The 27,405-nt window shown below is 46.7% G+C and overlaps 1 protein-coding gene across 1 annotated transcript in view; it reads right to left on the bottom strand.

The window, feature by feature from the left end:
- LOC137150914 (interleukin-17F-like) overlaps positions 1-24,400 on the bottom strand; it is a 28,302-nt gene extending 3,902 nt beyond the window's left edge. The window contains exons 1-2 of the mRNA XM_067544974.1: positions 24,286-24,400; positions 23,308-23,426 (exon numbers count right to left, since the gene is read on the bottom strand). Coding sequence (XP_067401075.1) covers positions 23,308-23,426; positions 24,286-24,400 — 234 coding nt within the window. The remainder of the gene's footprint in view (positions 1-23,307; positions 23,427-24,285) is intronic.
- Positions 24,401-27,405: the final 3,005 nt, after the last annotated feature.

Genomic DNA, 27,405 nt, shown 5'->3' with positions numbered 1-27,405 from the left:
CTCTTCATACAAGAATTTTTCCATGTCCTTAATCATTCCCTCAATGCATCCTATTCACAAATGAGAGCGGAGTCATTACAGATTGGTACAAAGGGCAGATCAGTTCATTATTCAGGGCCTTGTCTTTACAGTTGATTTTTCACTCTAGACCCATTGGCCTGACCAAAAGGGGCCGACAGAAGGAATCCTTCCTTCGAACGCTGTTCAGAGAAGGAAAACCCACAGGACTTAATAACACAGAGGACATGCAAGGAGTGTCCCAGGATAGACCAGGCTGGTGAAGCCTGGTTTGTGCTCCAAGCAACGTCCCATGGTGCGGGAGGAAAGTTAAGGCACATAGAACAATGGCAGGGTGTGAACCTTAGGAAGTATTTTGAGCCTAAAGCTGAAAGATACACAGAATCTCCTGTGAGGTGCTGAGCTCCCTCAGTTCCCTTTACTTTCAGAGGCAGCTGAAGGCATTGCAACATTAGTACTTCCTAGGCAATGTCCTGGCATGCTGATGGACAGTGTGTTGGACAAAGAATTATAATTGGACAGAGAATATCCTGCATGTCTACAAAGCCGCTGAGTCAATTCTATCTGTCAGTCTTCTGCCTGACGCCCATTTGTAATGCACCCCTTCACCAGGCTAGCCAGCTGCCACATATATCAATTTAATGCAACTGTTCATTCAGCAGGATTTGGCAGTTTTTCCACTGATCCATTCAATGAGGTCCTTCTCCCTTGTTTGGGGGCTAGGGGTGGCATAGGGGGCTAGTTTGGCATGGACATTATCATAAGGAGGTTAATGTAAACCAGTGATTCTGATGTTAAGCTCTGCTGGTAGACGGGCTCCGCTTCCTTTGGACTTCTGGTGGTGGTGAGTTCCACAGACAGGGGCCCCTCAGAGAATACTGAATCCCAGCTTCTGAAAGTCCCACCCTGGGCTTTGTCAACCTGATTGTCCCTGGTGACTGTAGCTGCTCAGTTTCTATTCATTCCTTACGTAGGCAAAACTTTTGAAGTAATTGAACAAACCGAAAGATCAGGCCCTGATTTGACATTTTGGGGCCTGATCTTGCAAGACGACGACTTCTTTGGGAGCATCTCCAGCATTTGGCTGCTGGACGAGATCCTTGGCTGGTGTAAATTAGCATAGCTTCATAGACATCAGTGATTTACACCAGTGGAGGATCTGGCTCTTTATGCCTCACAGTGAAAGTCCTGTTGGATACATTTCACTTGTGACTTGGCAAGTGTGAAAAATCGGGACAACGGGTGGGGAGTAATAGGCGCCTAGATAAGACAAAGCCCTGAATATTGAGACTGTCCCTATAAAATCGGGACATCTGGTCACCCTTGCTTGTCATGCTTGGGGAAATAGGTTTATTTCTTGTCATACAATCTCCATTGATTCTTTTGGGGATATTGCCATTCAAAATCTCCAGGAAAGGTCCAACATCAACATGATCTGTACAGATCATCTTTTCTTAGTGACCTTTATGTTAGTAAGTTATATATATCAAAGGGGATAAATCCAGCTCTGGTATAAAGAGGCAAAAGCCTGTTAACTTCAATGGGACCGTTGTCCAGTAATGCCAGGGATGATCTGGTCCATAGCCTTGTGTCCATGCATCTCTCTTATGGCTCTACCTCTGGGAAAGACTTGTGCAATCTCACCCCATCTCAGATGCTGAATAGCTCTTGATCCAGGCATGCTCTTAAATTGTGGCAGGGCTGGGAAGGAAGGAATAGGAATAGAGGAGCAGTGATGCAAAATTGCTCTTTTGGGGCCAGACCACAATCACTTGTTCAGGTGCCGCCGCCCCGTGCAGAGGAGGTGTGCAGCAAATGCACTGCCTCTGCATGCAGCAATGCACCTTTGTGCATTGAAACTCAGGCATAATTCAGTTCTCAGGGGTGGTGGCAGGATTTCACCCTTGGAGATGAAAGGGCAAAAGGAAAAGGTTGTGTAGTGGTTATTCCAGTCATTGTTCCCCTCTGGAGCCTGAGTATGACCTTGGGATGACCTGTGTAATGAGATCTCCTAGTCTTAGCCTTATCTCTTCCCTGGAGGATGGATCTTCCACCCTCAGGCCACTTCCCAGTCAACCATCAAGAACAGAAATCTGATTTCACTAACCAGGCAGCTGGAGTCCTGCCTAAAAGGCGAGTGCTCATCAGTGGTTGTGCATCACAGCATCCACTATAGAAGAACTGCTACAATCATTACATCATGTTAGCTTCCTAAAGAAGCAAACTTATAGAACTAGAACTAGTTTCAATTCTGGCACACCAGTAAAATTCCCATTCAGTTCAATGAGGTTAGGAGGGAAGTTTCTTCACCCAACTATTGCTGGGTTGGAGTGCAGTTCTAAGGTATAGTTTACCGAGATATGTATTCTGCAGTGTTCCTATGTCAGTGGGTAGCTAGAGATTCAGGTGCTCTACAGATGGAAATTAAAAATGTAAGTAAATCTATAAATTAATATGCATAGTATTTGGTCAGAGTAACTGTATATGTGTGTGTATGTGCATGTGCATGCCCTTTTAGTGGGGGAGGGGGGGAACGGTTTTACCGTTACACATTTCCACTTCCCCTCCAAATTATGCATCAAAGATGGAGAGGGGCTTTGTGCGGTGGTACCAGGTGATGAAATGGGTTGGAATTGGGCAATGGAAAATGTAGGCTACGATTCAGGAATAGTGAGCTCTATTAAACCATGGAAATCCCATTGTCTGCATTATTAATGATAGACTAAACAAAACAATGAAGAATATAGACTGTAGGCTACAATCCAGCACTGGTGTCTCTCTGGGCAAGGACTAGATGTCCTAATGCATTTTCTTTCAAACTTCTAATTTTGTGGATTCCATGAATGAAGGCCATACAAATAATTTGAAGCATGTTTCACTCGCTTAATATCCGCTCATTGACACAAATTCTGTCTTCAGTTTTTTCAAAGGGGTATAACCGAGGGTAGAATTTAATCCTCTATTTCTGGGATAACCATGACCTACATCAGCTCCCTCCAAAGTACGCTGAGATCTGAAACGTTAAACGCGTAGTTTAATTTCCCCTCAAAGTTAGAGACATACAGGCTAACGGAAACCGTTTCTTCAGAGAGGGGTTTTCTCTTCAGCCACTTACTGAAATATTCATTCAAAGTGGGTCGGGGAACTTTCCATTTCTGCAACCAACAAAGGTCTTGAAAATACCTTTCTGGCTTAAGGTTAGACCGATGGAACCTGACTCTGAATCGAGGCTGATCAGTGGTCTGGGTCACTTTGATGTTTGATGTGTGAACAGATAAGATCCTGATGCAACCTGACATTAAAAAATACCTAAGAAATCTTCTTGTGGTTTGTTTTATGAGTCATGAAATCTTTTGATTGGCAATTGATGAAAAGACAGAGAAACAGAGGGAGGAAGATCACATGAACCCCAGGATGTATATCCAGGAACGACATAGTATGTGCAAAGGAAGTTGCCACCATACAGCCCATGAAGTCTCTCTAAACACATTCTTCTTTGCTGAAATCATGGGAGTCAGGAAGAAATCCCCTTCAGTGATATATTATTGCACCACCAGGTGTGTTAATAGTAATAGTCCTCTAGCAGGTGTGCTAGGTATTTGCACCTGCCTCTGAATCTCATGGGACAGGATCATAGAATGGTAGAAGTCAAAGGTGGTAACGACCTGGTATGTCATTTACCATCCTTCTGCCAATGAAGGTTTGCTCCCTATGGTATGTTTCCTAGTGCTATGTCAAGTTTAACATTACATGCCTCAGGCAACAGGCACTTCCACCATTTTAACTATAGTCCCGTGTTCCTCATTACCATCCTCTTGGTTCCTTCTAACAATTCTTCTCCCTTCTCCCCACCCTTTAAATATTTGTAGACCATATCTCTGCCTTAACCAAACAAAGCATCATTAGGATATGGGATTGGTGGTTTATTATAGGTGCCACAGAATACTGTATTGACTTCTTGTCTGAGGAGGATCCCGGGTTAGCGTTGGCATTTTTGAAACTTTGTCCAATGAGAGAAACATGGGCATTGCCATCTCATGACATTTGGTTTGTGATCGCGATGATGAACTGCGGGACAACACGATCGTGTTGCATCAAAATATCCTCAAAGCATCAAGTAATGAGGTACTGTCACAACTTACTGAGGTTCCGCAGGCCCTGAGAGTCCTTCGGAAAAGCAGAGAAGTTAGGCACAACCTTATCCTGAGAGAACTGGGATGATTCCAGATACAGCAAAGTGGGTGAGAAACCTATATTGAGGTTCATCATTTCACTTTAGTGGGAGAGGTAGTTGGCCTGGGAGCCCATCCCATAGAGGAGAACGGAGGCAAGCAGCATGCAGACTAAAACTCCCACAAGTCATCATTGGGCAGACGCAGTTTAATGTGGAACTCACTTGAAACGAAACATCGGGATTTAGTTCAATACAATTCAAACTAAACATTTTTTGACATTTCCCAATCCAATTTTTCTGGAACTTTTCTTTCTGTGAAAAATATCAATGATCTGACATTTTGTTCTGATTTGTGATGAAACCAAATGTTAGAACATTGGAACTTTCCACAGGATGGAAATTCCAATTTTCGCTCAACTCTATAAAATAGCAAGATCATTTCTGTGTTCAAAAAAGACTCCGCTCCAACCTTGTACCTTTCCGTCACAGTGAGCCACTCTAGCGTGAGATATTGTATAGTAATTGTTTTCATAGCATGGAGTTATAGCATCATGGTCAGGTGATATAGAAATGATTGTGATGTCACAGATTTAATTATCGTTGTGACTTCAACACAAGGTCAAGTTTAGAAAAAAGGTAGACCGTAAGACAGGAAGCATTTAGTTTTATTCCACACCTTTTAGATGATGAAATAGGAGTCATAACAATACCTTGTGCTTCTGTAATGCTTTTCACTCAAATATTTCAAAACAATGCAGTTTTACAACACCCCCTTAAAGGTGTGTATTATTATCCCCATGGGGAAACACAGAAAAATTTGAGGCCGACATTTTCAAACTTGGATGCCTATGGTTAGGATCCTATTTAAATGGCCTGATTTTCAGGGGTGCTAAACTCTCATAACTCATGCTGAAGTCAATAGGAACTTCAGGTGCTCAGCACCTTTGAAAATTAAGAAATGGAAAGCCTAGTGACATCAATGGGGCTACTCACCTGCTTGGAGTAAAATACATGCTTATGGACCTTGCTGAACCGGGGCCCTCATTAGCTGCCAAGGGTGGATTTAGGTGTCTAACCTGAGGCACCCAAGTCTGACCATTTTGGCCTTAGTGACTTTCTCCAGGTCACACACTGAGCCAGAGGCAGACCAGAGAACAGAACCCAGAAGTCCTGCCTCTAAGTGCTGTGCCCAACCATGCGGCAGTCAAGACCACTTCCTAATATTTGGAGAACAGTTGGAAGGAAAAAGGCTTTCATTTTTTTCCCCAGTCAGTATTAATTGAAAGTGTTGCTCATTATTTCAACCCCTCTTGAAAACATCTTTCTCCCTATGGTACCTATGTGGTCCCCACTACCGTAGTATCTGAGCACTTCACGGTCTTTGTTTACCATATTTATTCTCATAACCTCCCTGTGACGTGGCACGGTGTTGCTGTCCCCATTTTACGATGAAGAACTGAGACTAAGTGAGGTCCCAGAGAAAGTCTGTGCTATTGCAGGAACTTGAACCCAGGTCTCCAGCTAGTGGCCTAATTCTTACATTAGCCTTTCTCTTTCAAAGACAAAGCAAACTGAAAAGGGGGTAAACCTACCCTAGGATCCCCCTGTGTCCCTTCTAACTGCTGCATGCGGGCCATAGCATAAACTGTGATCTCCTCCTGCACACTTCTATTTCTCAAGCTCAGCAAAAACTATACTGTGGTTACACATCCGATGTGGTTTCTGTCAGTGGTTGACACATTTGTTGAATTTCTGATAGTTAATAGATATTTTAATACATAATAAGGGAGCTGCTACTGCACAGCAGAGAATGGGGAGGAGGTGAGCAGCCCTCAGTGGTGAAAAAACAGGTTCAGGACTATTTAGAAAGGCTGAACATGCACAAGTCCATGGGGCTGGATGCAATGCATCCGAGGGTGCTGAGGGAGTTGGTTGATGTGATTTCAGAGTCATTGGCCATTATCTTTGAAAAATCGTGGCGATTTGGGGGAGGTCCCAGATGATTGAAAAAGGGCGAATACAGTGCCGATCTTCAAAAAAGGGTAAAAGGAGGATCCAGGGAGCTACAGAGCAGTCAGCCTTCCCTCAGTCTCTGGAAAAATCATAGAATCATAGAAGATTAGGGTTGGAAGGGACCTCAGGAGGTCATCGAGTCCAACCCCCTGCTCAAAGCTGTACCAACCCCAACTAAATCATCCCAGTCAGGGCTTTGTCAAGCCACACCTTAAAAATCTCCAAGGATGGAGATTCCACCAGCTCCCTAGGTAACCCATTCCAGTGCTTCACCACCCTCCTAGTGAAAAAGCTTTTTCTAATATCCAACCTAGACCTCCCACCCTGCAACTTGAGACCATTGCTCCTACTTCTGTCATCTACTACCACTGAGAACAGCTTAGTTCCATCCTCCCTGGAACTGCCTTTGAAGTAGCTGAAGGCTGCTATCAAATCCCCCCTCATTCTTCTCTTCTGCAGACTTAACAAGCCTAGCTCCCTCAGCCTTGCCTCAGAAGTCATGTGCTCCAGCCTAATAATCATTTTTGTTCCCCTCCACTGGACTCTCTCCAATTTGTCCACATCCTTTTTGTAGTGGGGGGCCCAAAACTGGACACAATACTCCAGCAATGATGCTGGGGCACTCCGCTTATTACCCGCTGCCCACTAGACATCGAGCCATTGATCACTACCCATTGCACTCGATGATCTAGCCAGCTTTCTATCCACCTTATAGTCCATTCATCCAACCCATACTTCTTTAACTTGCTGAGAAGAATTCTGTGAGAGACTGTATCAAAAGCTTTGCTAAAGTCAAGGTATATCACGTCTACTGCTTTCCCCAGAGTTAGTCATCTCATCATAGAAGGCAATCAGGTTGATCAGACATGACTTGCCCTTGGTGAATCCATGCTGACTGTTCCTGATTCCCTTCCTCTCTTCCAAGTGCCTCAAAATGGATTCCTTGAGGACCTGATCCATGATTTTTTTGGGGACTAAGGTGAGGCTGACCGGTCTGTAGTTCCCCGGATCCTTCTTCTTCCCTTTTATGAAGATGGGCACTATATTTGGACCCTCAGGGGTCAGTGCTGGGGCCGGTTTTGTTCAACCTAGGTGCTGTATCAACACAGAACAGAAAGACAGACTCTGCCCCAGATAGCTTACAGTCTAGTGTCTAAAACGAGACAATAGATGGATACAGATTGATGGGGGAGCACAAGGAAACAATGAGACAGTATTGGTCAGCATGATAGGCTGTGGTGCTAGTACAACCCTGGCATTGTTAACTCTTTTTGTGTCATCAGGTCAAAGGAGAGTTTTGAGGAGGGATGTGAAAGTGGATAATGAGGTGGGTTTGTGGATGTCAACGGGGAACACTTCCCAAATGTGAGGGTCACTGTGGGAGAAAGCATGGACGTGCTGGTATGAAAATATAACAAGTGGGTGACGGAGGCTGGCATCATGGGCCCGTCGAAGGTGGGAGTTGACATCTCAGCAGTGAATGAGCAATGATAGGGACGGTGGGGATATATCACAAAAAGTGAAAACAAGCAGCTTTTATTTGATGAAAAGGAGAAGGGAAAGCCAGTGGAAGGATGCAAAGAGAGGGGTGACGTAGTTGAAATGATGGGCTAGGAAATATTTGTCAAGGCCAGAGGGAAGGATGTTGCAGTAGTCGAGACGTGAGATGGTGAGAGCCTGGGTGAGAGTTTTAGTTGTGTGGATGGACAGGAAAGGCTGGATCTTAGAGATGTTACACAGAAAGAATCAGCCAGGTTCAGACGTAGCTTGGAAGTGAGGAGCTAGAGCAGGGGTCCCCAAACTTTCAGCTGCCAGGGCCACATCACTAAGTCTTGCTCTTATGGTGGGCCAGAGCAGCTTCTCCTGGCCAGGGCACTGGGCCCACGTCACGTGGGAGGGGACGGGGCCGGGATGGGGGAGTGGCTGCTGCACGGTGCTGCATGGGGCCGGGAGCTGCTCCCGGCCAGGGTGCTGGGCCCACGCCCTAGACAATTGCTTATTTTGCCCAGCGGTAAGGCCAGGCCTGACGGGGAGGGGACAGCGGCCGCGTGGTGCTGCTTGGGGCTGGGAGCAGCTCCTGGCCAGAGTGCTGGGCCCACATCACGTGGAGAGGGGCAGGGTGGGGGGAAGGGGCAGGGCCAGGAGGAGGGAATGAAAACTTGGCATGCCACTTGTGGAAGGGTGCTGACCCCCGCGTTACGTTATGAAGGGCTGCACGTAATTGTAATGCCACTGGACTCAGCAGGCGGTCAAAATGTGTCGGTAGGCCAGATGTGGCCCACGGGCCGTAGTTTGGGGACCCCTGAACTAGAGAGAAGCCCGAGTCAAGGATAATGCCCAGGTTACTGGCAGGTAACCCATACAGAGAAGATAGAGGGTGTTTTAGGATCATAGGCATTTCTATGCTAATTAAACCCAGGATCCTCTAGTCCAGTGCTCTGTTGCCGACAGTGATTGATGCCAAATGTTTCAGGGGAAGGTGCAAGACACTCTGAAGTACAGATAATCTAGATCTCATCTGAATCCTTAATAATTAGGGATCAGTTGAAGCTCTGAAATAGAAAGTTTAATATCCCTTCCAACATTTTTTCATCTCTATATATAGTGGGCCTGATTCTCACCTGATTTACATTGTTGTAAATCAGGATTAGCTTCAATGAAGCCAACAGAATTACGTTTTATAAATCTGGTGGATGAGAGAAGAGAAATAGGCTTATTATCTTGCCTCTCAACAAGGAATTTGGGGACAGAATGCACTGGAAACTTTGGAAAATAGAAAAGAAAATAGCAATAATCAGGGTTTTTTGGGTGTTTGTTGAAAAAAAAAAAAAACCATCTGTGTATGTAGTTTTAGTCTTTATGTAAATTAAAATCTAAAAGCAGAAGCCTATACACCTGATTCACAACTACCTTACTCCAGTTATATGTCGGTGTAACACCATGGATTTCATTAGGGTTACACTTGTGTACAACCGGAGTATGTGGTGAGGTGTGCTCCGCACACTGACCCTGCAAGAGCTGAATTAGGCCAGGTGGGCCCAATCAGCTAATGAGGCTGCAAACAGGGGAGCTTTAGGCTGGAGGCAGCTAATTAGAGAGCAGCTCACCTGCCCTGAACAAAAGTCAGGAATCTGGCAAGAGAAGGTGCAGCAGGGAGATGGCTGCAGTCACTTCCTGGGAGAAAGGAGGCGTGTTTAGGGGCTGCAGGGATGAGGGAGTGAAGGGACTGGAAAACCCAGAGGCATGGGGAAGGCTGGGAGGGATGGAAGCAGCTCAGGGAAAGGCAGCAAGGTGCAGGGAACACACCTTACCTCCTGTGTAGAGGGTCCCTGAGCCAGAGGGTTTGCTGTGAAGCAAAAGACTGCCTGAGAGCAGGAACCTTGAGACGCTTCCTCCCAGAAGGGGAACCTCCTGTCGTGACCTGGCTAAAAGGTTGAGTCACGGATAGGACAGTGCAGTTCCCGGAGCGAGAGAGGGGCTGGATGTAACCATTGGAAGGGATGTTGGCCTGACCAAGTTAATCCCCAGAACTGCCAGGAGGTGGTGCTGTCTGGTGGTGAGTAGAGCATACCTGTCCGGGAGTAACAACACTGCATCAGGCTGTCTGTGTGTGTCTGTGTGTGAGGGTGTATACTCATGCTCACACACTCTTTATACTGCTTTACATCTGGAACACAAAAGGGAAGACCTGGAAGAGGCCATGAAGGACTCCATAACCTGTTGAACATTTATTGGAGATAGTTCAATGATTCTTCAGTCCTTCAGACTTGATCCCTGGACCATGACTGCTCCAGAGAGGGTAAAATTGGGCTGAGGTCCAACTCAAAGGCTGGGCACTGTGGTACTCGGTGTGTTGGTCACCGATGTTTATCAGTGTAGGCGGCGTGCCTGTGTCCCTGTGTAGATGCTGTCCCAGCTCTGATCAGGAAACTGAGATGGCTCTCACGATCGAATGAGTCGACACGACCACAGATTAGCTGAGTAACGAAGGCGCCCAGGCCAGGTTTATTGCGTGCGGCACAATGAGAAATGACTTACAGAGTATCTCTGGGTCAGTTTCGCATAGGCAGCGTTACAATGGTCTCGGCCCAACGGCGGGACTTTCCGTTATCCCCTAGACCGGATGCCGGTATTCCCTCTGACACCCTCTTTTATACACTGTTACATACACTTTCGTTCTGCCCCCTTTGACGTAGGTAGTTGCCACCCTCCTGACGTAGGCTAATACCACCTTTTTCCGTTGATTGGCTGATTTGGGCACCGCCACTCCATGTATCATTTCTACCCATCAAAGTGTCATTTCAGAGAGTTAGTATCTTGGTACCTCTTATACCTACTACATATTTTAGTAATATTTTGGCAATCTTACAACCTTGCAGAATCAGCACTTTCCTATACCAGTTTCAGTTAACTTGAGTGACCCCTTATACTTCTGTTCACTCGGCTTTTTCCATTTAGGCCTTAGCCTGTTTTACAGGCCTTAAGCTCTCACTTCTTACTACAGGCACCAACAAAGTTGAGGGCCAGATTCTCACTTACACTAAAGACCCTTTACATCAGCTTGGCAGAGTGCCTGCCTTTACACACCAGAGTGATGTACAGAGGACACAGGTCCATTTCCTAAAAGTTCTTTTTTTAGGTACCGAACTCCCACTGAATTCCTTTGAGGGTCTGGGCTAGTGTAAATGAGAATCTGGCCTTGAGGTTGAGGATTTAAGTAGGAGTTAAGTGGAGAGGAAGGACGATCCACTGGTTAAAAGACTAGTTTAGGGCTTGGGAGATCTGGATTTAAGTCCTCTTCTTGCTTCCTGGGTGACCTTGGACAAATCACTTAGTTTCTCTGTGCCTCAATTCCCTATCCATAGAATGGGGATAATAGCTGCCCTACCTCAGAGGTCCTCTGCACTCTAATACATTAGCGATTGCAATGGTAGATAGAAGTGGTACATAGCCCATGTGCCGGCCCTTCGCGCAGGAGGGAATTTCATCTCAGGTTCCAAAGAGCTTTCCTTTATTAGTCTGCAGAGTCCTTTCCATGCTGAGCCAGCCAGAGCAAGCCCTTTACTAGCCCTTCCTCTTAAGAAATGGTCCACCAGTGATGATAGCATGCCATATAGCCCAGCCCTGGCTAGCATCTCCACTGTGTCTCTGCATACTACAACAGCAGCCGCTCGGCTTGTGACACTTCATCCTTACATGACAACAAAAAATTGTTGTCTTATGTCATGTTGCAAAGCCAAAACAGAACAACTGCCAGAACTCACAGCCACAAAACATCTGCTATGAGCTTCATGAGCCACCATGGTCTTGGGTGAAAACACTGAGAAGACCTGGTGCAGATACATTGCCATGTGCCAATCATAGGGCTAGAAGGAACCATAAGGGTCACCTAGTGTAATCCAACCCTAAGAGGTCCAGCCCAGATCATCAGCATATTGGCATAGTGCTATTCATGTCTGTGAGCATCTGGCCCTCTGTATCTATGATCCCAAGACAGCGCTATCTAAGGCTGCTGGTTGGGTGATGAGTCGTTGAATGTGGCTAAGCTGAGAACCCAAAGCAAATTGGGTTGGGTAGGCAGAGAGTCCTAAACATTTGGGCAGAAAGTGCAAAGCATGCTCTGGATGAATGGAATGTGGAGCCTTTCCGCTGTAGCCCATTAGCAATAAGCGAGATGGCTGGCAGAGTTGTAGGAATGATGTCTTTACTGAACATGCATGGAGACCAGGGTTGCATGATGAGAGACAGATAGGCCTGTCTTTGTCTGGTATCTGGTCACCAGCTTGTGTTTCTGAGCCCCCAGCTGCCACAGCAAACTAGGGTCTCTCTGAAACCTGACTTTTCCCGCCCCCTTTCTCCAGTTCTATCCATCACATGCATGCCATGAGGGCTCTTTGGTGGCTATTTCAGGTCACCGTGCAGGTGCATTGATATTGTAGCTTTCACTGTGGCTGCTTATGCTGCATGTGGATAAATGCTGACCCGTTTCCAGTCAGGTATGAGCTTGTCTTAGACACACAGGCTCCATTTATTCTCACAATACGGCGAGGTGCACATAACGTGTGGAACTTCATGGAGAGCATACAAAATAGGTAAGGATTATAACTGTAACCTAATTTAAGTGACTTTGATGAGGTTGCAGATATATGGCCCAGGTTTTGCTGATGCCTTTCACCCATGCTAGGAAAATGTAAAAGAAGGAAATTCACCATGAAATGGAACCGTTTCACCAGACCTGTGTGTTTTCAGCCTCAGTACAATTTAGCTCTGAGCTCTCTCAAGCACAGTACTCAGAGCACAGCCATTGCGACCATGGAATGATTATCGCATCTCTCTCTTCCTGTTCTCATTACAGCCCTTCGTCAGAGAAACGAGATGTCAGAATGGTAAGGCTCCTGCAGTGGGTGGGAGGCAGTATCACGCTGTCCTACTTTAATCTGACCTTTAGACTCTCTACGGAGACGGGCTAGTACTTGCGGCCAGTGGCACGCAACGGGTCTCTGGCGCCCGGGAGCCAATACTTTTTTTTTGTGTCATCCCCACCGCCCGCCGGCAGCGGCGGAAGTGCTCCGCAGGGGATGGGGTCTGTGGTCCCCCCACCCTGCTGTGGGGGCAGCGGGTGTGGCTGGGAGCAGGAGTGATGGGGCAGTTGCCCCCAGACTGCACAGCAGCGGGGGAAAAGGGCGGGGGGCTGTGATGGGCTCTGGTCCCCACTGCTCCCTCGTTGCACCCAGCATGGGGGTGGAGGGGCCAGGAGGACACTTGCTCCCCCCTCAGTGGGGGCCTTCGGCCACCGGCAGGCCTGAGCTGGGGTCGGCGTGGCCGTCGGGCCCTGCCCGCCTGTGACAGCAGGGGGCGGCTCCTCCGAGGTGGGCCTGGCTGGCGCCCCCCCAGGCTGGCACCCGGGGGCATTGCCCTCCCCGCCCTCTCCTAAGTATGCCACTGCTTGTGGTCTACAAAGGCTGTGAGTGGGGGGGAGGAGAGAAATGGTGCGACACCAGTCAAAGCAAATCCCCTTTAATGATGTTTAATAATTAAACGATTTAATTATTAAAAAAAATAATAATATACAGGCCATCCATATCCTCAGTCTTAACAGCATCTCCCATGCCCTCCTCACAGGGCTGGCGGAGTGATCCAGGGCCCTAGAACGGGGATCCAAAAGAAGCGGGTGCTATACCTGCAGAGTCAGAGTACAATGGGTGAGGGGCTGACAGCGCTTTATTCCATAGCATCTTCCTTCTAGCAGGATACTGGCGTGCAGGGAGGGGCTGTTGGCTTCTAGCTTCCCTCTCCATTGAACGGATAGAGCAGAGCGTGCTCGCAGGCTGTCTCTTGGAGACCAAAGATAATTTGCCCCCCGGAGTCTGGGTGCTGGGGTAGCCTCTGGGCAGAGCCGACCCAGCTGCCGAAAGCTGAGGCAAAAAGAGTAGGGGGAAGCCAACCAGCCAGGGAATCCAAGGAGGGGCCGGCGACCTGGTGCAGCAGGGAGCGGGTTGGGGGTGTGGTGGAGGAGGGCTGTGGTGGAAGGTGTGTGCGAGTGTGCTGGGAAAAGGCTCCAGTTTGTTTAGTTCGATAACTGGTAAGAATGGCCATACCCGGTCAGAACAATGGTCCATCTAGCCCAGTCTCCTGTCTTCAGATAGTGGCCCATGCCAGGTGCTTCAGAGGGAATGAATCGAACAGGTGATCATGAAGGGATCATCTTTTTGATGGATCAATGACTTTGTGTGGGTGGGTGGCTGGTGGTGTGTGTGGGAAGGGGGGAGGGAGCAGGGTAGGGATCCAAAGCAATTTTAGCGGGAAGAGGGGATATCTTATTGCCAGCCCCACCATTTACACTGGACGTCATCTGCCACTGATAAAACAACTCTCCTCTGCCTGTGCAGAACCTCATTGGGATCGATGGGGTGAAGGAAGTGTGCTGTGTAAATGCTAAGCATGGTCACAGGGAAGGATGTAGTAGATGACAGAACAAGGAGCAACAGTCTCAAGTTGCAATTGGGGAGGTCTAGGTTGGACATTAGGAAAAAGTTTTTCACTAGGAGGGTGGTGAAGCACTGGAATGGGTTACCTAGGGAGGTGGTGGAATCTCCATCTTTAAAGGTTTTTAAGCTGTGGCTTGACAAAGCCCTCGCTGGGATGATTTAGCTGAGGTTGGTCCTGCTTTGAGCAGGGGGTTGGACTCGATGATCTCCTGAGGTCCCTTCCAACCCTAATCTTCTATGCTAGTTACAGCTGTGGTGTAGAGTGGGGGGGCTTGTTCCTGTTACAGATAAGATGCAAACAGCCGCCAATGAGGGTAATTAATCACTAAAACAGATTGCCTGGGGATGTGTGGTGGATTTGTCATCACCTGAAATCTTTAGGATCAGAAGATTGGGCACCTTTGTAGAGAACATGCGTCAGCTGAACCTCAGCATAGGGGCTCGATGCAGGATTTTTCTGGATGAAATTCTCTGGACTATATTATGCAGCCAGTCAGATTATATGATCATAGTGGTTCTTTTATCCTTAAAAATCTATGGAAATCTTAGAAAGTCCTCAGGGACAGCATCTGCCATGTGGCTGACAATGTCTGTAATCAGCAGAAGCAGATCCCTGAAGGATGCCAATCATAACTGTTGCAAAGGTATTAATTGGTTCTTTATTTTTCCCCTTGGCTGTTGGCATGGGATTAGGGGAAGCAGTGTGGCCTAATGGAGTGGGAGTCAGGAGGCCTGGGTTCTATTCCTATGACCTGCTGTGTGACCTTGTTGGGCATGTCATGTTGCCGCTCCGTACCTCAGTTTCTCCATATGTAAAATGAGTGTGAAGATACTGACCTCCTTTGTAAAGCACTTTGAGATCTAGGGTGTTTAACAGGGATGAGCCAGTAGGTTCTACAAAAATGACTTAGAAAACCTCTAGAATTTGATTGAAGATGCTTTCTGGGTTTTTTTAAAGCCATTCTATAACAAGAATGCAATTTCCTATTACATTCAAAGAGCAATTTTTTTCCCCACACTGATGTTTGGAGAATAGCGGCTGTTGGGATGAAAACATATCTCCATGGGAATGAGGGCATTTGTGTATGAACTTACTTACTATTTGCAGTGCACTCTTTGGCCCGTCCTCTTTGATATTTATTACTCCTCGTTCTCCTGCTTATAAACTTCCAGTTGTCTAGTCAAGGAGCAGAAACAATACCATGTGAGCAAAGGGGCACAACCATGCACCATGTCCAAGTGAACAGTTTACGAACAATCCCTTAGCTGACTATCCAAACTATTGACGAGTTCCCGAGGGGCAGAAACCATGAAAGCTTATGCCCAAATAAATGTGTTAGCCTTTAAGGTGCCACAGAATTCTCAGTTATTTTGCTGAAAAACAATCTGGCAAATACTTATGAATAACAAATTGGGATCAGTCTGTGAACCATTTGCAAACAGAAAAGTGGGCCACGCTCATCAGATAACTCAGTTGCAACAGATGATTCAACATGCTCCACCTGATAAGCAGCTTTGCATATCAGAGTTGCCAGCGTGATACTGCTCCAAGGTAGATGTGGCTGTAGTTATCATGAATGCCATCTTTCTAAATGCTTCTTATTTTCAGGGGCTAGACTGTAACTTTACAATCTGGTCTGCATAAGGGGCAGCACATCGCTACACAGCCCCGGGAGCCGGGACTGAATTGTGATGCTGAAAATCATCATTTGATCCCTGCTTTCCCCTTGCTCTATTGGGAAAGCAAGGTGTGTTGGTTCTTTCCCTGGTGCAGAATCCTTACCCTGACATGATGGCTCATCTGCATGGACTGGCATGTCAGGGGTGGGGCAGCGTGAAGGTTCCACCCACTCCCTACATCTCCTGCTTGTGTGAGATGCAGAGTATCCACATGGCACAGCTGTTCTCTCTCCCCTGTGCACAGGCTAGCAATAGGGGTGGCCAACAGAGGAGAATAAGTTTGCCTCATGTCCCTGTACTCCCTGGCCATGTAGGTAGCCCATCCCTGAGCCCTAAAGAAGTTTCTTGCTGGTTCATGGTGTCAGATTTACATTTTCAGCCATCCCCAGCAGACTGTGACAGATAAGATGCCAGTTATCTCAAGCCCTCTGTGGTGTAGAAGTGCTGATGACTAAGCGATAGACAATCTGAGTATACAAATGCCTCATCATCCACTTCTGAATCAGGTGTGTGAAGGACTGAATCAGAAGTCACTAGCCTGGAGTGGGGGTTACCATGTAAAAGCTCAGTGAGGCAAAATACAGCCTCTTATTTGATGGGAGTGCGGGTGGTGGGGGGGAGAAAATCAGTAGAGAGGGGAACTGCTCAGCATAGTTCATCGCTGCTGGTCCCTGAGGGGAGAGCGATGGAGTTTTAAGATTAGGAAGAGATCTGTGAAGCCCTAGTCCTGCAAGTGGCTGTGGGTACGTTTACACTGCAGTCCCAGGTGCGACTGCGGTATGTGGAGAGGTACCCGAGCTAACTTTGATCTAGCTAGGGCAGGTACCACGAGCAGTCAAGCCAGGGTAGTATAGGCTGTGTAAGTCCGCCTGGTGCCCTAAACATACTTCAACAGCTGCTGCCATCACTGCTCTTGTTACTCAAGCTCGCTAGACCAAAGCCAGCCAGCTGTCTATGGGTGCAGCTGTCACACCTCTGACTGCAATATAGATGAACCCTACGAGGGCAGATTCCTCCCCCCCAGGCAGTACCTCTGTGAAATCAAGGGGGTTGTGGGCAGAATTGGGGCTGTCTCTCTCGGGCTGCCAAAGCCTGATGCGGGTCACACACAGACCTGAAACAGTCATTCCTGTAGGAGGCTCACAGCGCTGCGTGATGCCTTCCCTGCATTGGAAATCACCGTCCGTAACAGTGCAGCTGTTCTGCATGGCTGGTGGAAACGCTTCCGGCAGCCAGTCAGGGATACCCAGTTTGTGTGGACGCAGGCGACTTTGGGACTAAAATGAGTGACGTCACTGTCAGAAGGTATGACCAGGGCCTTAGTTAAGGGAAAATCTTTCAGACTGAATGAGGAAAACACAGTTGTAAAGAAATACGTGTGAGACACAAAAACCAGAATTGATTAGGTTTTGCGGGAACATGTAGAGATTTTTCCCTTCCTGTCTAAGATATTATTGGTGGAAACAAATGCAGCTCTCCGAGATAAGAATGACGCAAAATGCGTTGGGGTGCCAGGTCTTTATCTCTCAAGGACCAGGAAGATGATGTTGAAACTTTGAACTACATAAACCTCACAAAACCCTCACGCCTAGAGTGGTCTGAAATTTCAGATTAAAAGCTTTTTTCCATTTGGAAAAATGGTCTATTTTGGTAAATAAAGATCACCAAAAATCCTGTTGATGATGAATATTTTTGTGGAAAAAAATTCAGAATAATGTATTTTTAGTGTCTTTTTTTTGTTTAAACCAAGAACTGGGTTTTCCCTAAACTAAAAAGGTTGAGGACCATTTCTATAATGGTTTCTATACAAAAAGTACAGTAAACAAAACTGATCAGTTTTGAATCTTGTGACGTTGAAAGAACCTGGAAACTCTTCAAGAATTAGTTCTGATTATCTTTACTGAGGCTACAAGACCTCTGTGGGTCATGGGTGCTTGCCAAAAGCTGCATTTTGCCTTCAGTGGGGATATCTGTGCAACAGCGGATCTTGGGCACTGAATTTTATTGAGAAAGTCGGGACAAAATCTCTCCATTTCCTTGGCAGTGGGTGTGCTTATTTAATTTTTTGTTTTTCAAGTGACGCCCAGTGACAAAAGAGAGCGAGAATAGACAGCTTCACTCTCCAGGGCCGTCGGACAGAGGTGGGATGGTACCCTTGGATTGGAAACTCTTGGGGGCAGGGCATTTTTGTTCTGTGTTGCACAGTGCCTAGCACAGTGGGATCCTGGTCCGGGACTGGGACTCCTAGGCATTACTGCAATCCAAATAAATAACAATAAAGCATAGTGATGTTGCAAGCTTCCCCCCGCAGATAGCTCACGTCTAGGGCCAGACTCTCTGCTTGTGTAAAATGGGTTCAGTGCTGTTGATTTGAATGGAGCTGTACCTGTTTTCACCAGCAAAGGACTCGGCCCCTATTGTTGCGGAGGCAGTTGAGTCTCTTAGGGTACATCTACACTCTTATAAAAGAGCTGCAGTGTGGCTGCGGCCGGTTGGGTCAGCTCACTCGAACTCAGGCTGTGGGGTTAAAAATTGCACTGCAGATGCTGGTGTGTAGGTGACACAGACCTGAGCAGGTGACAAGAACAACAAGCTGCGACCCCTGGCAAAGCTCACATTGCTGAGGTTGGCGGATGTTCAGCCCTGGTCTCATGATGTATCAAACGTGTGACTGGTCCCACCTGGTGGTTAACTGGGAGAAGAGCAGCACACAGTTGCATTTCCTAATATGTTAGTACAATCATGCTGGTAAATTTCGTCCTGTGGAAAAGCGCCTTCGTGACCATTCCTGTTACATTGCCACAACTTTCTAAGAGCTGCATTGTTCAATGTAATGTTGGGACCTTTGCTTATTCTGCCTTTGCGGGTTTTGTTGTTTTTGCCATTTTTGTTGTGATGTTTTATAACTTTTGACCAGGTCTTGCCATGGCTTTGGGATTTATTTGAGTTTCTGCAGAGCCTGATTGTACATCTCTACACTGCACAGAGTCGATCACCTTGTACTCACACTAAACCCAGAGCAATTAACCCATGGCAGTTGAATTACACTGGACTGAAACCAGAAAGCAGAAACTCTGATCCAGCAAACAAAATGCCAATTGAGTACTGCTTTAGGATTTAACAGTGACTAGTTCAACTGTTGATAGATACAAGCCACAAAACATGGATCTGGGTTCTGGTTCTAATTTCAGTCCCCCCCTACCCTATAAACATCATTGGTGTTTGGCTCTGGAGCGCATCTCTGTTCCCTTGGGACTACTGGCCAGTTAGGGTCACTATTTATTTCAGGTGTTAGAAAGTATGTTTTTAAAATAGACCCTTCCTGCCATATGAATTGTGCTCAGGAGGCTGAACTGTGTGTATCCTACGTGTTATTTATGTGCTCATAGGGTTGGCAAGAATGTGTCAAATGCACGTTGTTTTCAGCACTTGCGTGGCCCTACACTGTTTTACATGCTATTATCATTGATGTTAACAGTGCATAATTAGTCTGTTTTCTGGGGTGAGGGGATAGTGGAAGATGGTGAAACTTCCCTAGCCATATATCTCCCTTTTGTAACTCTCCCCTTTCCCTGATGAGACCAGGATCTCACAGACACAACCCGGTCTGCGTAATCCCACAGCCAGCAAGATGGGGATGTTTAGCATAAAGACACTTCTATGCTAACAAACTGACGGAAATAGCCCAGAGTGGCACATGCTCCAAGGCCGTCCCTCCGTCAGCACTGGCAGGTATTGTATGTAGTGCTGATTCATGGTAGACCCTTTTGCACCAGCAGTTGTCTGAGTTCAGGATGCGAGGGTTTAATCTTCTGGAAGACACAGAGACCGAGGGTGTGAGCTGGAAATTGCCCTTTTGCACATCTCGAGGAAAGGTTGCAGAATGATAGGGACGTGACGAGAGTGTTGGGAAATGTTCCAAGGTCTCCTTGGGAAATATGGCATCTCCTGATGCGCAGGACTTCAGCCCAGAACTGATCATTTGAACACCACCGCCACAATGTTTTGTGCTCATGAGAAATTTCTGTCTGTCTTATTGGTCTTAGACATGTTGAGTCAGCTTGTTTGCTGATCTGTTTTCTTGGGGCTTTAGACAGACCTTTGACAGGCCCAACGAACAGATATGTGCACGGACACAAATGGGCGCACCCAGTGACACACACGTTCCTGCATACACAGTCACACTTGTGTGCACATGCACAAACAGACATGAAGAGGCACAGGCACTCATGTGCACACAAACTAGCATGTCTGCACACACCCGCATGCCAACCCATGTTCAGGCATCAACATACACCCACTAGCAGTTGGGTCCCCCCCAGGCAGAAGCACACCCTCTCCTGCTCGTATGTTTCTGTGTGCCGTCTCTAACAGGATCCAAGAGCCATGACAAGGGCTCCTTTTCCCTCATCCAAAGCTGACAATTTTGCTGAGCTGTTCTGCCAATAAGTCCAGACAGGGGTCCAGTCCTGCCACGTGCTGAACATCCCCCATGGTGGGTGGGAGCCTCTCTGGAGTGGAGCTGAATGACATTTTTTGGCCCAAACTTATTTTCTGAAGAAGGGTGGGGGGAGGGAGCATGAAAACATTTTGTAAATTTGTGTCAGTCTTGCCAGATTTTCAATTACAAACCCTAAAGAAAACCAACAACCTCCCCACTCAAACCGGAAGGTTTTATTCTGACATTTTCCATATCAAGTTTCCATTTCTCTGTTTGAAATGACTTTGTTTCAGAATTTCCTTCGGGTTTCTTTTTTTTTTTAAATCAATTTTAAAAAATGCTTGAAATGAAAACATCTAAGTTTTGGGTTAAATAAAAACTTTCATTTGACCTGGAGCAATTTTTTTCTTTGTTTTTAAACTTTGAGTCTCCTAAAATGTTTCCAGTTTGACTCATGGCAGCTCTTTTTTTGTTGTTGTTGGAACTGGTAGGAAACTGACAAAATCTGTTGCTCGCCCAGTTGTAGCGCTGAGCATCCCCGATCGCAGCGGAAAGTGGTCAGAACCTCTCAGGAGGTTCTCTTGTAATGCACTGTTGGGCGTGTATTGTATGTTCTCCCTCCCTTTGTGGCTATTGGTGTAGGCTCCTAGCAAACATCCTTAGTCCCTTACCTCAAGAGGTCTGTGGTGCAGAACTGGAGGCCATGAGTTCAAATTCTCCTGTTCTGGGATTACATTCCACACCTGATAAGGCTGGACACGCAGTCTGAAATAGAGATCTACTTCTTGTCTGTTTGTTAAGTGCTAGCAATATACTCAGTACCTGCCTCAAAGAGTTTAGACTAAACAAGAGCAGGATAACATGATCCAACGGCTGGACGTTGAAGCTATGCACATTGAGACTGGAAATAAGGCATACATTTTTAACAGCGAGTGTAACTAACCGATTCACCAAAGGTAGTTGTGGATCTCCGTCACTGGCAATTTTTAAATTAAGACTGGCTGTTTTGTTAAAAGATCTGCTCTAGGAATTACTCTGGGGAAATTCTCTGGCCTGTGCTAAACTGAAGGGCAGACGAGAGGATCACAATGGTCCTTTCTGCTTTGGAATCTATGAATTGATAAACTCCCTAAAACATTTCAGGTACCGCTCCTCCAGGGCAGAAAACCAGCACCAACCTGATGTCCTGCTATGCAAGCAGGCATTTAAGTGGAGCCTTGGTCTTCTGCTGGCTTGCCGCACAGGATGATCATCTCTCGCCTTTGTGAAATATCGCTTGTAAAATATGTGGTGTACATACAGACTGTATGAATGGTGGGTGGTGAGAGAAGAGGCTTTCTTAGAGGGAGGCGGTGTTGCCTAGTGGATAGAGTGCTGAACAGGGATTCAGAAAGTCTGGGTTCTAGTGACACTATGCAAGTCGATTTGCTTCTTTGTGCCTCAGTTTCCATATCTGTAAAATGGAGATAATAGTATGGATCAACTTGGTATAGCTACTGAGGGAAAGGATGAGGTATTATTAGTGGCACTTGTTTGTGGTTTTGCTGCTCATGAGTAATGCATCCACTCTCTACTCCTGCTGGTTTTAAAAAATAGAATTCCCCACAAAGCACGTGTGTTCTGTTCATGGCACTTTTTCTCCTTATGGATTATGAGAAAGTGGTGTGCTGCTTTCCTGATTTTTGCTGGAGTGGACCTTGTCTTGAGAAAATTCAGAGTTTTATTCCAAAGGATATTAATATCTGCTTGGTATAATCCCTCCTGAGTTGTTAATACTGTGCCCTGCTGCATAAACAGCTGTGAATAAATCTAAGTTAGAGCACACACATTACAATGCCTCAACAATCTGTAATACACAGAGTGCTGGAAAAATATTACATGGGCAGTGTAACCAGGTGGGCGGGGGGAGGAAAGCACATGCACTATTTTCATTATTAAGCAGACAAAGAATTTATGTACCTCATGTCTTATTTTATTCAATGACAGATTTGCACCTTTGTTGAACACTGGCCAACCTTTTCAGAGTCTAGTGTGAAAGCTTAGGCATTTAAATCCATATTGAAGCACCTGACCTGATTTTCAGAGAACATGCATCTTCTACTGATGTCCAGGAAACAAATAAGATACCAGGTTATTTCTTTCTTTTTTCTCTCTCTCTGAATCACTCAGTTGTGGGGTGTTTGAAGGGAGAACTTTATCTGTGTGTATTTCTGTATGTATTGTGGTATCTGTGGCTATGTAATGGCTGGGATTTCGTTTTCTGTGTGTACCACACATGCTTATGTTTCTAGGCCGCTCTTGGAGGCAGCTCCCAGTTTGTGTTTACATCAAATACAGCTTATAAGTGAGACACACACACATACACACACACACACACACACACAGATCTCTCATGGACACTTTGCCTCTCCTTATTTTTATACTTCTAGAGATACCAAGAGAATAAAAAAAAAATCTAAAATAAATCACACAGATTGAAAGTACACCGTGGGGCCTTTGTGTCTGAAAATCTTAGTGGGCCACTGGGAATCACCCTTTGTGTAGGGGCTTGGTGGATGGCATAAAACCAGTGTAGCTAGCTCTATACCAGTTGCCCATAGTGTACGGGACATTCTGCTGACATACTGGAAAACGGAGGGGCATGTCCGGAGTTCAGCAATCCTGGACCAGAGCAAGTTATAACAGCCCAGGACCAGGAGACTGGAAAGCAGGCAGAAAGCCACCTGTAGCCACTGCCTGCTTGGCCAGGTGCCCTGGGCGTAGCTCAGATACACCTGAGGATCTAGCCCGGCATGGGTAACCCAGATGTTGCCCACAAGGGTCAGCGCCCTCCTGCCGGCGCGCTGCACGCAGAACACGCTAAGGAGATGCAAACACACATTTAGCAGGGAAGTCCTGTGGGGGTGAGCTGAGGCTTGGGAGGGTGATGGAGGGTCTTCCTCCAACAGCCAGATGATTTCAGCACTGCTGTAGCTGGTTGAAGGGGACCAAACCTCCAAGGAAGACGGACTTGGTTCCGTTTGACCAGCCAGAGCAGGGCGCAGCCCCTGTATCCATGCGAGCACGGGCAGCTCCAGCTGCTGCTGCCTGAGTCTGCTGTACGATGCCTTACCTGCAACATAATTAACACAGGTGAGAGGAGCAATGTGACCAGCCACTGCTGGGCATTGACAGGGAGTGGAAGGGTGACCCAGTGGTTGGGGCACCAGCCTCGAATGTAGGGGACCTGGGTGTAATTCCCAGCTCTGGCACAGACTTTCCGTGTGACCTTGGGCAAGTCTTTGATTCCACATCTGTGAAATGGGGATAATAGTAGCTCCCTACCTCACAGGAGTGTCATGAGAGATAAATCCAGAAGAACCATGCTTAGCACTTTCCTTGTGCTTTGCATTCATAGATCTGAGTGCTTCATTCTACAGAGTCCTTATGGAAAGTTGTCTGTGACCCTAGTGCAATAAGACCCCCTGCCCCCCTTGGTGCCTAATTCTGATTTCCCTGAAGACCATGGCAGAAATCCCAGGATTGGCCCTTAATACCGGGCTTCCGTGATGCCTAGAGTCTTGTGTGGACACTCTGTGCTGGGGTGAATTTCAATCTAGCAGAGCTGGTTTGATAGCAATCCGCGATGGGCCCAAGTCACAGAGATGAATTCTGGCTCTGAATCCACACTACCCACGGAGTCTGGGGTAGTTTCTGCTTTGGCCTGGGCCTCAGTAATGAAGCTGGGCCGTGGATCCAGATCGGAACCCGAAGTATCCCAAAGTTCAGGATTTGGGCCCATCTTGAGCAGCAGCAAGAAGTTTAGCAGCTTTCCCTTCATCCTTTCTGCTTTCTCACTCTGGCTCTCTCCTTTTCCCCTTTAAAAGGAGGGAGGAGAGACTCCTTCTTTGTCAATTGAATGGAAATCACCTGTCAGTTGTCAGTCAGGCATCCCTTTTCAGAGAGCGGCCTCCCAGCCCCTCCAGCTGTACCTGAGACAATCAGCACGGTGACAGCTGCCAGGACGCTTGAACAACGCGCCACGTGGCAGCTTTTAAACAGCACAAAAGCTGCATTTTTCCAGCCCACGCCAAGGTCCCATGCCATTTGTGCGTAGCTCATCAGGGACCTGACAAGACTCACTTGGCCAGATGTTTTAATTCGGAGCTTTTCCCTCCCTTCCATCCCCCATTGGTGCTTAGCATTGGAGGGAATGTTAAGCTGGGTAACCTCAGGATCTCTGCACATGTTCAGGGCTTTCTGTCTGCTTCTTTAGGGCTCTTTATTAGAACAGAAAAGACCAGCCATGTGAGCCGTGCATTCCCTATGTAGGGGCCCCTCTCCCTGCCAAAACCAGGTCAGGGAAGCATTCAATATCTGAGCCTCATTCTCTTCCCTGTCGGTTTTACACTGGTGTGACTCTGTAGAGGGGAGTTACGTGGACTCAAATCAGGAGTGAGAGGAGAAGTAAGCCTGTAGTGGCTTTTGTGTTAGGGTAGCACCTAGAGGCTGAGGATGGAGAGGGGGAAAACTATCCAAAGCTGTCAGAGTAAGGGTTTAAAAAGCAAGATTTTTTTGGAAGGCGAGTGAAACCTCCTATTTCAGGGCATAACTAATAGGGGTTAGGAAGAAACTTTCTGTGTGCCGCTGGTACTGGGTGCTGATCCAGTCTGGCAATTCCTATGCTCCTGTATCGGATAATGCATTAACGATGGACTCGCCATGTGCCAATGGGAGTTCTGCTGTTGGTTTAGTTGAGATCAGGATCAGCCCCTCTACCTGCTTAATTTCTGCATCCTCCCTGGCTACCTGCTGATGGTCCCTGTGTAACTAACCCACCATGGCACTAAACCCATGACATTCTGTACCAGTGAAGAAGGTGGGAGAAAATGTGATCCGTTTTCTTCTGTGATTTAGCTCTTTTCATCCCTGGCTCTCAAAGGGTGAGATTTTCACAGGCACACAGGGCAACTAATCTCCTAAATCCCAGTGAAAGTCAACGGGATTTAGGTTGCTAACTGAAGTCCAAATGAAAGCCTCCTTCAAAAGTCCTTTACAAAGCTGAGCGAGTATAATTTGTTTTACATCTGGGGAACCCTAGGTGCAGAGAGGTGAGGTATCTAGACAAGGTCATGTGCCAAATCACGGCTGTGGAAACCTTGATGAGCTTTCCATTTACACTGCTACTTTTAGCAACTAAAGTAACAAGTGTCTGTGTCACTGCAACAGGCGAAAGCAGAAAGGGATTAGAGTGGGATGGTGTGTGTATAATTTCATCTCCCTGAAACCACACACTTCCTTACATTCCATAACAGCGTAATTCATATGGGGATATAAAGAAGCATGTTGTCTCAAAAGAGAAGTCTGTCTGTCAGCCTCCAGGCAGTAGGACAACTGCCCATCCTCCACTCTTAAACGGATAATATTGCTTCGCAGATGCGTTTCAATGCTGGAGTGAGTATTTCCCGTTTTGAAAAGGAGCGGCAGCTCAAAGGCATTCAATTCCACCTCTAGTGTAGATGGTGGACTCTGGATGGTTGGGGACAATTTTTCAAGCACTTTAGAATATCAATCGCATGCCTCTTTTGTAAGAACAGCTTGCGATTGTGTGTACAAAGGTGTGATTCTGGTTCCTGGCATGCCCTGATTTGCATGCACAAGGATTACATGCAGTATTTAGGTACATTTTGGAAGACGCTACACCTATAGCTTTGAAAATCTGGTTGTTTGTCTATGAATTGTTTTCACTCAATACAAATAGGAACCATAGAAGCAGGATATGGAAAATGCCTTATTACATTAACTAATCTCCTCTTTAGGGTTATTATAACTCTTATCATGGGGGTGCCTAGAGCCCTCACGGAGAGAAGAACCCCAATGTGCTAGAGTTGTACACACCCAGAGTAAGACAGTATCTGCTCTGAAGAGCTTGCAAGCTAAATAGACAACATAGCCAAAGAGCTGGAGGGAAAAAGAGCCAAAGCGACTTGCCCAAAGTCTACAGCAGGTCAGCGGCAGAGTCAGGAAGAGAATCCTGGTCTCCTGACTCCCAGTCCAGTGCGTTATCAGTTGAATGCCTGTTACTGATGCAGGGGTGTTCCTTAAAGTCTAGTCCCCAGTACTTTGTTTATTGGGTTTCCATCACTTCCCTTAAGGAAATTCATTAACTTGTGATGCGATAGAAACGCTGGTGGCCCTGTCTGAATTACAGTGATGCATGCCTGCTTCATTTTTCCACAGCCAAATCCCTGCTTACCAAAGTGGGTTCATCAATGATAGTGTTTTCTGCTCACAGCCTCTAACCTGCAGTGGTTACTCGTCTGGGTGTTTTGGATGCAAGTGTACTTGGGAATGGAGATTTCAAGTGAGGGCATGAGGATGGATTTCCTGGTCTGACCTTAAGAACGGCACAAACACAACAGATGTTACACATGGTGTTCTGACTCAGAGTTGCAGCTTTCTTAGTCTAGCGGGTGTAATTCCCAGGAAATGCCTGGTAAATATGCCTCTGAGTCAGCATGAAATGTGCTGTGGGGGCCTGGCTAGGAGGCAGGTCTAATCCCAGCTTTCACACCGATTCTCTCTGTGGTGTTGGAGCAATTGCCTGACCTTCTTTGTTTGTGAAAGGCAAGAACTGTCATAGGCTATCTGCCAGGGAATGTGTGCAGCAGCGCTTGTGAGGTTCCCTTAGTTAATATCGGTGAGTCACTTTGAAGATGAAAATTGCTAAGTATCATTATTAGTACTATTGCTATGTTTGCCGGGGTCTAAGTCTAGGTCTCTGGTCCAATTGCTATACCCTCTGCCAGTAGTGTTGATGGGAGAGCCCTGAGCAAGTATCACAAGGGGACACGCTGGTGCATGATGGGAGAAGACGAGGACAACCGAATGGTGGCGATATTTCATTCAGTAGGCTCTGCAAAGTGCTTTAAAAGTAAAAGGTCATAATCTCTTCTGAGAGCATCACAGTGGATGGCAACTTTGTTCTTTCTCTGCTTTCTCTAAGGTCAGCAATGCCAGTGGGTATAATGACCGTGTTAGTCATCACCTGGGATTGACTTGGGAAACTCCAGTGATTAGCATCGGCTGCCACAGCTCGGGCTAACGGACTA

This window comes from Emydura macquarii, unplaced genomic scaffold, assembly GCF_026122565.2.
Source record: "Emydura macquarii macquarii isolate MOO-44397 ecotype Brisbane River unplaced genomic scaffold, CSIRO-AGI_Emac_v2 contig_1041, whole genome shotgun sequence".
Taxonomy (NCBI): Eukaryota; Metazoa; Chordata; order Testudines; family Chelidae; genus Emydura; species Emydura macquarii.
The sequence above is the reverse complement of the archived record's forward strand: the minus strand, read 5'-3'. Positions and strand labels throughout refer to the sequence as shown.